The sequence below is a fragment of the Nansenia antarctica genome (genome assembly GCF_963989245.1).
Source record: "Nansenia antarctica genome assembly, chromosome: 2".
NCBI classification, from domain to species: domain Eukaryota; kingdom Metazoa; phylum Chordata; class Actinopteri; order Argentiniformes; family Microstomatidae; genus Nansenia; species Nansenia antarctica.
This window is the reverse complement of record NC_137675.1, coordinates 57,692,888-57,705,132: the sequence shown is the minus strand read 5'-3', so window position 1 is coordinate 57,705,132 and position 12,245 is coordinate 57,692,888. Positions and strand designations below refer to the sequence as shown.

The window sequence follows — 12,245 nt, the reverse complement described above, 5'->3', positions numbered from 1 at the left end:
CAAGGAAATGAAATGATGTTGTCCTGGTCTTGGGATAGTTTAGGCTATATTTCTGTCTATGTAGTCACAATCGAGCTATTAGCAAAAGTCCTGACTCCTGTCTCTATGACAATTGCCCATACTTTTAACCCTCCTAAATCAAACCAAAACCGTAACCATAATAACCCTGCCCTAACTGTTTTAAATCTCATCTTTAACAGGTGACATCAGAGTCGGGTCGTCCCAGGGATCCCACTTAACATCTACCAGCAGGGGAAGAGTTCCCCTGCTGGTAGATGTTAAGTGGGATCCCTGGGACGACCCGACTCTGGACCCAGCTCTCTGCTTTTGCGCAGTTTCCCCATCTGTGATCCTGAGTAGCTGCTTAGCTTAGCTTGCTTACTCAGATCGGCTGGTGGTGGTGGGACAGCATGGACATTCAACAACCAGGGAAAGAAGAAAACAGCCCCAATGAAACCCCCAACAAATTCACTTTACAAACAACCTTTGAGATAGGTATATGAGGGTGAGTGCAGCAGTATTATTGAGCTCTTCTCTCTGCTCTGTGTTTTTGCGACATAACGACGTTATCCGAATCACTACTAACCAGCTTGAATTCATCCGGAGTGTGTAGCTTAGCTTGCTATAATCTATCTATATCGTATAGTACCTACTTCAACAATCTCCTTAACGGGATGCCTACCGATTACCGAATAACCACGATCAACGCTTTACTGTGCCAGAGTGTGTGTATAGGGGCATGGCGATGTCAGTGTATGGCAGTTATTGCATAAGCACAAACTACACGGATTACAAGGTCAGAAAATTGGCGTTTGGGGTTAGCCTACATATATATATATATATATATATATATATATATATATATATATATATATATATATATATATATGCAATATAGCAGTGCAATATCATGCAAATAATAGGAAATGTTAGAATAGGTATAGCATAGCATAGAGTACAGCACAGTGTTTTATTTGTATAGTATAGTATAGTGGATAGTGTACATAGCCTTTATTTATGTAAACCAGCTCTTTTCCCTTCTTGTTTTTAGTTTTTTTTTCCTAGCACCAGGGGAGCCCCCCCTCCCAAATGTCGTTGTATGGTACCTGTACTATATCAATGACAATAAAGACCATTCATTCATTCATTCATTCATTCACTGTATATGATCTGTAGCGAGGCAGGCAGTGTTTCAGATAAAAGTGTAGAGACCACCAAACACAACATGTCTTGATTACAGTCAGTGGATCCCTGCAGTGCACATTCAGCACATCCCACCATATGCATGATGAGAGCGTTCCCTTTGATGATGACGCTTTTTAATGTCTCTGTATCTACACAGATAGAACAGCAACAGACATGTTTAAAGCGTTTACAATAACAACAGTACGTTTGATGAAGTATTTACCGGCTGGTTCGCCCAGGTGTTGTGCCTGTGGTGTGAACGTGTCTCTTTGTGGGGATGGGAGTTTGTGTTAATCTTTCACCAGCCATGCTATTGTATCATCAGTGAAGTGTATGGGTGGGTGTCTGGGGTTTGAAAACTGGGTGTAGGAGGAGAGGGCTGACTGTGCACAGCAGATAAGTTATCACTTATAGGCTAACGTCCTCCTAACCCGTATAGATGTCTGGTCATAGGAATAAGCATGTATCTTATATGGCTTTAAGCCTGCACTGGTATAGCCTTTGTTTGTTTTCCAGCTTAAAACCGCACGTTTGGATTTTGAAAAAACTAATGTCATCTTCAGAAGCCTAGTGTTAAGGTTTACAATATAATTAAGTTACAATTCAGCTTTACAATTTCAATGCTGTTGACCACACACTCCTGTCGTGTCCTGAAGCAGAGGCTGCAGGGGATGAGCCTGTTGTCCAGGATACGCGTTACAGTACGGATTAAAGGAACAAAACACTGACCTACCAACCCCAGACTCAGCAGTGTGCAGTAGTTGATTCTCCTGACACCACACTACCCAACGGCTGGGTTTATTTCCCATAACAACAGCATCAGGAACCCCAAGGAGATGAAAGAGAGACATGTGGTTAACGTGACATTGTGTTTCTGCCTCTCCCTGGTGGTCTCAGGTGGTCAGGATGGAGGACCGACCTGTTGTCGCCCCCACAGCTGGGATCACACCAGTGCAGCAGATGCTGGCCTCTGGAACTGGCGCCCTCCTCACATCTGTGTTTGGTAAGAACAGAGACGTAACAAAATGCTCTCTATCAATCAATCTATAAACCTACAGTACCACTAGCAACCTACCACACACACACACACACACACACACACACACACACACACACACACACACACACACATACATGTGCTCTTCATTGAAAAGACTCGTGTTCTCATGTAATTGGATCAGTATAATTGAGTCGGTCTCCCTTTCTTGCAGTTACACCACTGGACGTTGTGAAGATAAGACTGCAGGCCCAGCAAACGCCATTCTATAAAGGTAGAACAGGGCACAGGTCTCTGCTTGTGCTTCTTATTAAGAGTTAAGTTGGTAATCAGTATCTAGTTGGTCCTCCTTCCAGAACACTGAAATCTGCACTGTCATTGCCTTTCTATAAGAGAATAGCTGCCATTAGCTTCTTGCCCTTACAAGGCCTGTCTGCACATGATAACCTACCTAAGTCTGGATAATGAAAAGGAAGGCTAAGTTGAGGCGTTTTACCAATGGATTGTGATATGTGGCAGCATTTATTGTATGCTAATGTGAGGACCTGCAGTTAGGCATGCTTTAGCTAACTCTCTGCCCAATGCTGGTCCTGTGTGTCTTATGTGCTTATGTGCTCTCTCTCTCTTTGTTTCTCTCTCTCAACCTTTGCTGTGTTTCCTAGCTTTAGCCTGTGAATCCGCTCCTTGGAGTGGTGTTCTCCGTCCCTCTAAGTGTGAGTATGTGACCCGTTGCTTGCAGCATGCCCAGACCACTGCCTAGTTTGACAACACGTGCCAGTCTGGCACGGTTCTGCCAGTATGCCAATATAACCCACTTACAAAAAAGCAAAAACAAATGCACACCAGACCAGTGGCTGACTAAGTGGATAAGAGTTCAGTTGGCAGAGAGACGGTTTGGCCCCTAGGAGTGTTTGTTTGTCTACAGTTGTCTGTATGTGCCCTCTCTCCCAGTGAGCCTCAGCTCAGCTAATGATAGTGAATGGTTATGTGACTGTTGGCCTTGGCCTATTTCTGCCTCTCCATTCAGACACTGTGACTTGTGACAGAAATCAACAAAAAATACATGCATGATGAAATCATGTTCACTCAATTAACTAACACGTTAATTAAGTTATTGATGCAAGGTTAAGAAGAATTTCCTTCATAAATAGTGCTGCCAAACTTATGTAAATCAATATTGGTTGTCAGTATGTGATATTAATTGATTGACGTTAGTCCGTTGATTCACTCTTAAGGTTTGATCGACAGAGGAACAGGAAGTGTGTTATTTGCTTGTTCATCCATTGATTTTTCTCTGAAACATTTGCTAGTACCGGTACCTAAAAATAACTTGAAAGTAAACAAGGCAGAGTAGACCAGCGAGGACCAGCAAGGAGAGCCTTGGGAACCTTGATGTTATTATTCTAGTTTCTGCTCGGTCATTGCTATTACCTCTGTTAGTCATAGCTTATCTTACCTTCATCAGGGACACCCTCAAATCTTCTTGAATAAAAAATATTAACATGGCAATGGATTCACTCGAAGCAAGCTATGAATCCTTAGGTATATGAACATATTCATTACTACGGTTGCAAAATTCCTGTAACTTGGGGAAAAGTTTCCGTAAAAAAATAAATAAATAAAAAAGTCTAAATGACCCTGAATCATGCAGTAATGTATTAACATCTATATTTATGTTTGGGTGACCCTCTCCTTGTGCTTGTCTCTCAGGGAAGTGTTTTCTGTATTGTAATGGGCTGATGGATCACATCTACGTGTGTCAGAACGGGGTCAGCTGCTCCAGCTGGTACAAAACTCCAACCCACTTCAGTGGGACGCTGGTAAGAGCTTGTCCACCCGCCCTCGTGTTCATCCTCTTGAACTCAAATCAACAATGCCTGCCTGTTTTTGGAAAGTCCGAAATGTTTCTCTTTATTTAGAACTGGATTATTCACTCTGGCTAAGGACTAACACGAGGGTTGTGTTCCTCTTCCCCTCAGGATGCGTTTGTGAAGATCACCCGTCATGAAGGAGTCCGGTCCTTGTGGAGCGGCCTGCCGCCCACACTGTGAGTCACGCTGCTTATTGCAAGTCAGTGGTCGATCATGAAGCAAGCTTTATAAACACAGTCAACCTGTTACATGAAGGAAAACAAGTATTAACATTTACATCTCCCTTTGTAGTTTTTAAGGAAGTAAATGTAGTTGGTATGGAAGTAAATGTAGACAAAACGGATCAATTGACAAGATGCACTAGCAGAGAGTATAGCGATTGTGACTTTGTGGGTTCAAATGTTGTGTAGTGATTGGTTAGACTGCATGTCGCAGCATGTAGAACCCTGGGACTGAAGAGGTCTCACCCTCTCTCTCTCTCCTGCTGTTTGTGTGTAGGGTAATGGCTGTGCCTGCCACAGTCATCTACTTCACCTGCTACGACCAACTCAGGGACTTCCTGCGTTATGGTATGGGTTTCCAGGGCAACCATATCCCCCTTGTGGCTGGAGGTCTTGCTAGACGTGAGTGTGCCTGGGACAAAAGTCACATGGGAGGGAGAGGAGGGGGGGTCACATGTTTTTTCTTTGCCAATAATGTTAAAGTTGAAATACAGTTCTCCTGTTCACACATAGGGCTTACACACCGGCAGTTCCGAACGCCGGTTCGCGTTCGCGTGCCGAAACCTCCGAACGTTGGCGCTGTCTGGCGAACGATACACTGGTATGAACGCGGGCTCGTTCGTCAGACAGCGGCAACGTTCGGAGGTTTCGGCACGCGAACGCGAACCGGCGTTCGGAACTGCCGGTGTGAAAGAGGCCACAGTATACTCTGAATTTAGGATTTGAGACTATCTCTCTCACACCAAAACTCACTCCCCTAAATAAATAGATTTTCAACAGTGACATGACTGCTCCATTTGTGTAGTTATTAGGGATATGCATAACTCGAATAATCGATTTTTCGATGTGTGCCGACATTCACAAAGACAGCCATGGTCATCGACAAGAAATCACTTAATATCTTAAACGCCAAAAAAACCCATCTTTAACAGTGAAAAATCTGTTTATTTCTTATTTCTTCTGGTATTAATTCTCATGAATTTCTACTTCTGAATACTTAACATAACAACAATAACTAACATAACAATAATGCAGAACAGAAAAAAGGCATGCCGCTAATACCCAGACCACGCTGGTGAACTTCTACACGGCCATCATTGAGTCCATCGTCACCTCCGCCATCATCATCTGGTTCCCCGCTGCAGCGGCCAAGGACAAGGCCAAGCTGCAGCGGGTGATACGCTCGGCGGAGAGGGTGATTGGCTGCCCTTTGCCCCCCCTTGAGGCCCTGTTTAAAAGTAGGGCTTTGGGGAGGGCCAGGAAGATCATGGCTGACCCCGCACACCCAGGACACGGTCTCTTCGCCCCGCTCCCCTCAGGCAGGAGGGTGCAGTCCCTAAAAACCGTGAAGGCCCGACATACACACAGCTTTTTCCCCACTGCCATCCGGCTCCTAAATGCCGCTGGGCCCCCCCCTCCCCCTGACCTGACCCCTATCTATCTACCCTCCCTCCACCCCCACCCAGAGAGCTTTGGACTGTCTGGATATGAACACTTGATCACTTGATCTCTGCACTTTATATTTATATTAATTATGACTCTTGCACTTTGATGTTGGTTTGCACTGTCTTGTCCTGTCTTGCACCTGTCCTGCTGTAAACCGTGCTCCATTGTCCCAAACCAAATTCCTAACATGTTTACATGTCATGGCAATAAAGTCTTCTGATTCTGATTCTGATTCTGATTCTGCGAACGCGTTAGAGCGATGCACGCATTTTGTATAGCTGTTCAGCCAAGTACAATATTTACCAATAGTCTAGCTATAGCCTACCCGAAATCAAAACGGCCAAATACACAAAAAATGTATAAAGATTAAATGGAATTTAATTTGTCCGTGGTAATAGCTCCCCTCTACTGTACTAATACGCAGCATATCTTTAGCCATCGTGTTGGCAATTAGGGCAGTAGCTTTTTAGCTGAGAGTTCTGTCACACTTGCAAGTGAATGTGTCGAGGCGGTCTTCCATAGGGAGAGAAGACCAAATTTCCTGAGCCTTACCAGTCAGCTTACACTGCAAAAGTATGGCCAACAGAGTGCAGCGTCAATGTGCTCAAATGCACCGAAGTAAGACTCAGCCTCTCGGAAAACAGGGACCAATTAAATGTTTTTACTCGCATCAAAATTTGAGGAACACTGCCCGCCAGCGTTAGATCCCATCGCTAGATCCCATCGCTATTTCACCTTTCTGTAACTTTAGCTGACACCTCTTAATAGCCATGTATGCCTCCAATCTTTTCAGCTTCAACTGAAACTCTCAATCTCTTTCTCCTTCCTGCGCCTCCAGCTGAAGACGAGCTGAACGCACTTTCAGCATGGGATCTACCATAGAGCCAGGAGATGTAAACACTGCCATTTTTAGAGATTTTTAGAGACCAACAAAACAACACGTGTATTCGTACCCTAGCAACGTACAGTAGCTCTCACAAGACTAGGCTAAAAACAAGTAGCCCAACTGTAAACGCTTACACAATGACGTCAGACTCGTCCCGTCCCTCAACAGTATTAATAATTACTGAAGTATATTAATATTATGCTTGTGTGTATTGTTTTTCTCTGCATGATTAATGCAAAAACAGAAAAATTGTCTGTGAAATCGACTTTGAATTCGATTAATCGATTATTCTGTCCCATCCCTAGTAGTTATCATCAGGCTATTGCTCATCCCTCTCCCATTCATAGGCATTCTCTCTCTTCCTCTCTCTCCTTCTCCCCTACCCCTCTGCATGTCCCAGTGGGAGCTGTGAGTGTGATCAGCCCTTTGGAGCTGGTGCGCACTAAGATGCAGTCCCGCAAGCAGACCTACAGCGAGCTGCAGGTGTGTTGGAAATGAAGTGTAACACCTTACGATGTTGACTCATGACTATTGATGAGACGTGAGGCAGGTACAGCGTTTTCCGAGTTTATTCAGGAGCAGAGAGGACAGTATACAGGACAGGAGAAATGCCACTGTGTGCTCCAGTCTCCGGGTCTGCCAGGTCACACACACAAGGAGTACAGTAAATTATTATGATTATGAGCAATGAGTAATGAGCAGTGATTATAATGTTCATTGTAAATGGTATTGTAAAAAAGTGTTGAAAACAATTACATTACATTACATTTTGGGCATTTAACAGGCGCCTTTATCCAAAGCGACTTACAACAAATACATTTGACTAGTGAAATTGAATTAGTATGTGAATCATCTATCCACCAGTCATAGCAGGAAAAGTAATCTATCCTCGCGCCAGGGACCATTAGCAGTCGTAATACTAGAAGAAGGAAGACATTTTTATTTGTATATTATATTAACATACCACTTCCATCAGGTGTGTATCCGCTCGGCCGTGGCCCAGGATGGCTGGCTGTCCCTGTGGAGGGGCTGGGGCCCCACCGTCCTCCGGGACGTCCCCTTCTCAGGTGAGGCCACCGCCGTGGATGTCCTGTCATCACCCAGCACCTCACTGTCACTCATACTATACTTGTTGTGATAACCCCACCTGCCATTGTCACACACCACACACCAGCTTGTAGGGGTGGAGACTGAATGTGGTCTCAGTGCCTATTTCTTCTCTGTGTTTCGCTGTGTTCAGGCCTGACTCTGTTTCTGTTGTGTTGTTCGTTCTGTGCAGCGTTGTACTGGTTTAACTACGAGCTGGTGAAGGCGAGGCTGTGTGAGCGGCACAACGTGTCTCAGGCCACTTTCTCCATCAGCTTCACTGCCGGGGCCATCTCTGGGGCTGTGAGTAGGCATTCCGTGCACAACAATATTGCAATACTGTGTATATATTTGTATTTATATTAAATGAGATTTACAAGAGTTTGCAAGAGTTGTCAGACATTCTCCACTAAGTCCTGAAGACTGAGTGGAAAGTAGAACAAGTAGGAAGTTGCTGTGACTTTGTGAAAGAAAAGCTGACTGAGTAAAAATGGAACAATTACAACATGGAGTTGTTCCATTTTTGGAACACCGCTGCTTTCAGTAATAGCACCTGTGAGTGGACATGGCTTGCTAACATGCAGGATGTGTCTGTCTTCTGTTCCAGGTCGCTGCGATCATGACCTTGCCTTTTGATGTGGTGAAGACAAGGAGACAGATTCAACTGGGAGAGATGGAGACACTGGGAGGTGTGTGTGGGGGGGTGTGGGTGTGGGTGTGTGTGTGTGCGTGTGCGTGTGCGTGTGCGTGTGCGTGTGTGTGCGTGTGCGTGTGCGTGTGCGTGGGCGGGTTGTGTGTGTGTATGTGTGGCAGTGCAGGCTGGTGGAGGCAGAAATCGGAGGACGGGCTCATTGTAATACTCATTCCATTCCATGCATTACTATGAGCCCATCTTCCCATTTCAGTATTTTCTCTTCTCTGATTGTGTACAGGACTCTCCATTAAACCTCTCTTTCGCTCTTTCTCTCTCTCTCTCTCTCTCTCTCTCTCTCTCTCTCTCTCTCTGTACTGTTCTTCTCCCTCTTAGTCCCCATTAAGAAGCCCTCATCCACATGGCACATCATGAAGGGTATTATGACTGAATCAGGCTACAGGGGCCTGTTTGCAGGTGAGTCAAAGTGGATATGATCTTACCACAACATGCACAGTATGTTTGTACTTGTACTTGTACTTCAGCTGTGGGATAGGATAGTCTTCTTCTTTTGTCAGTCTACATCTCAGTGGTCTTAGGCAACATTCTAATGTTGTATGCTATGTTGTCTGTTTTAAATGAATGGCAGCCTGAAGGTGAATTGTGCCTGTATCACCCTCAGGTTTCCTGCCCAGAGTGATCAAGGTGGCGCCAGCCTGTGCTGTCATGATCAGCACCTACGAGTTTGGAAAGACCTTCTTTCAGAAGCTGAACCTTGACCGGGAGCAGCAGGCATGTTGAAGGGGCCTGTGTGTGTGTGTGTGTGTGTGTGTGTGTGTATGTGTGTGTATGTACAGGAGGGTTAGCGGGCTTCCTCTGTCGTGCAATGGGAAGAGACTATCTGCAACCACACTGTGCAAGACCACCCAGGCAAAGTCTTTGCACTGCAAAACCTGAGCAACTATACCCTGGACAAGAATAGAGGCCCTTTTGTGATCTATGGGTCTATGGACCCACATTTCAGTGAGGCTGCTCCTTACAACTCTGTGAACATTGTCACATGTCATGTTGACACTAAATCTTCAGATGTCTGTTGTTGTTGTTGTTGTGCAAACTCAAAACTGTGATGGTGTATTTCTTACACTCTGAAATGTGAAATGGGTGTCTTGAGGTATCCATGATTGAACATGATTCCTGTAAAGTTTTCAGCTCTTTGATTAAAAAATGACAGCAATGTTGAGAGAACCTCCTTTGATGCCTTAGATGGGAATGATACCAAAGCACACTGTCACGTGATTGGCCTCCATAGGAAACCGCATGATCCCCGGCCCCGCATGATGATAGCTCCTAATCAGACTGTTTAGCACTTACTTGATCTTTGAGGATTGTGTAAATGCCTTATGAGCTTTGAAAGTAAAACAAAACCCATCTGAAGGGCTGTAACAGCAAAAATGCATGTTTAGGTGTGGTTCATCTTTGCCAGGAGAGCTGTCTGCTTTTCAAACCTGGGAATACGCCTAGGCTTAAATCATAACAACAAAAACCTATATGCATTTTCAGTCACTCAATCAAGATCCTTACCACCTCTCAGCGGATGCATGGTGGTGAAGCTGGAATAAATTGATTTTTGTGGTTCATGTACCATGACTGTTTGAACAGTGTGTCAGTTGATGAAGGTACCAATCCATTTTTGTGAAGCGATGTTCCAAATCATGTGTACGTGTATGTGTACGTGTATGTATGTGTATGTGTGTATGTGTGTGTGTGTGTGCGCGTGTGTGTGTGTGCGAGAAAGGGAGAGAATGTTTGTTACTAGAGAGAGGTGAGTGTACTTGACCAGGAGAGTATCCTTTCATCTGTGAGAGGACAAACTCGTCGCTCTTGAGGGTGAAGTTCTCTCCGGCCTGGACCTCACACCACCAACTCTCCTCATACTCATCATACTCCTGTTCAAACTGCTCCTCATAGCACATGTCATGGTAGATGTCCCAGGCTGATCCCTGACTGTAAACGCACTCATCATAGTGTCTATATCTACAAGGCAAATAAAGACTTACAGGAATGCAATATTTTAATGGTCTTTTTATGATTGTATAGTTCTTTTTCAATTTGTTATTGTATTGGTATTTGGTCACTGTATAGGCTACATTGATTCATATTCTGAAGTTAGTGTAAACAATGCATTATAATGTTTTTTTTATGTATATAAACTGTTGAAATGTTGTTTCTCAGCTCATTTTTACCTTGCCATGATGGAATAGGCCAATAGGCTAATTCATAAATGATGATACTGCAGAACATGTGAACCTCCCTACTCATAATCGAGGTCACACTCTGGACCTTATCATCACCAAAGGCCTAGATATTTCAAATGTTGTTGTAACTGACATTGCCCTGTCTGACCACTGTTGCATATTCTTTGACGTATCTATCTTTCCTGTTATTCAAACTATGTCTAAAACTATTTCCAAACGATATATCAATGAAAAGACCAGTGCACTGTTCACACAGGCCTTTTCCCTAGCCCCCCCCCCCCCAAACTTCTATTCCAACCTCAGTAAATGACCTTCTGAAGTCCACTATGATATCTATAAAGAGAATCTTCAGAACTATAACTTAGAAATAAGAAGTGCCAGGCAATCATTTTTCTCTAAGATCATAAACAATAACATCAATAATGCCCGCATCCTTTTCAGAACTGTTGACAGACTAACAAATCCCCCAACACCCATTGCTCAGGAATTTCACTCAACTAGTAAATGCAATGAGCTTGCATCCTTTTTTAACAATAAAATAGAAACCATTAGACAAGGCATTAGATCTTCTGTGTCAGGCATGAAAAACATGTCCCCATTGACAACCCCAAATAGGGCGGACATAACAACCATGTCACAATTTAACACCATTGATTACAAGACCCTAGATAAAATCATGTCACGTCTTAAACCATCCACCTGTGCCCTTGATGTCCTGCCAACAAGCTTTTTTAAAAACATATTTAGCTGCATGGCAGGCGAACTAATACAAATAATTAACACCTCCCTTTCATCAGGAATCTTCCCTGAAGCCCTGAAAACTGCAGTTATTAAGCCTCTACTAAAAAAGAACGGCCTAGACCCATTTGTACTAAACAACTACAGACCCATATCAAACCTTCCCTGTACAGGAAAAATTATTGAAATGGTTGCCCACGAACAACTTAGCAATTATTTGACCCTAAATGATCTCTTTGATGACTTTCAATCAGGCTTTCGCCCCCTACATAGCACTGAAACGGCCCTTATTAAGGTCCTTAATGACATTCGCGTAAACACAGACTCCGGAAAAATCTCAGTTTTGGTACTACTAGATCTTAGTGCTGCCTTTGACACTGTAGACCATGACATTCTAATAGATAGACTAAAAACCTGGGTAGGACTTTCGGGCACTGCCCTAAACTGGTTTAGATCCTACCTACAGGACAGAAGCTACTATGTCTCCATTGGCAACTTTGTATCTGACCAAATTAAAATGACATGTGGGGTTCCCCAAGGGTCAATCCTTGGCCCCCTTCTATTCAATCTCTACATGCTTCCATTGGGACACATCATAAAAAAGAACAAAATTGCCTACCACAACTATGCGGATGACATTCAAATCTACATAGCCCTCTCACCGAACGACTATAGTCCCATTGACAATCTCTGTAATTGCATTGAGCAAATAAACGCCTGGATGACACAAAACTTCCTCCAACTAAACAAGGACAAAACAGAGATAATTGTATTTGGTGCACCTGACAAAAGATCGAAAGTCAGTGCAAAACTTGATTCTCTCTCTCTTCACAGTAAAAAACTGGTCAGAAATCTTGGTGTAATTCTAGACTCCGATCTAAACTTCAACAGCCACATAAACTCAATAACTAAATCAGCCTACTATCACC

At 43.8% G+C, this 12,245-nt stretch overlaps 1 protein-coding gene across 1 annotated transcript; it reads left to right on the top strand.

Annotated features, from left to right (window-relative positions):
- The first annotated feature begins 345 nt into the window (after positions 1-345).
- On the top strand, positions 346-10,520 carry slc25a39 (solute carrier family 25 member 39). Its single transcript, XM_080550654.1, has 13 exons — positions 346-505; positions 2,083-2,188; positions 2,397-2,456; positions 2,845-2,895; positions 3,893-4,002; positions 4,162-4,229; positions 4,552-4,676; positions 7,007-7,089; positions 7,583-7,673; positions 7,886-7,995; positions 8,300-8,381; positions 8,720-8,800; positions 9,006-10,520. The coding sequence occupies exons 1-13, from the start codon at positions 500-502 to the stop codon at positions 9,122-9,124; spliced, it is 1,092 nt and encodes a 363-aa protein (XP_080406780.1). The 5' UTR covers positions 346-499; the 3' UTR covers positions 9,125-10,520.
- Positions 10,521-12,245: the final 1,725 nt, after the last annotated feature.

Bases quoted from the DNA above. Each gene is read 5' to 3' on its own strand.
- slc25a39 (XM_080550654.1), top strand. The intron at 4,230-4,551 runs GTGAGTCACGCT...GTTTGTGTGTAG, and splicing joins AGCGGCCTGCCGCCCACACT to GGTAATGGCTGTGCCTGCCA. The intron at 7,090-7,582 runs GTGTGTTGGAAA...CACTTCCATCAG, and splicing joins AGACCTACAGCGAGCTGCAG to GTGTGTATCCGCTCGGCCGT.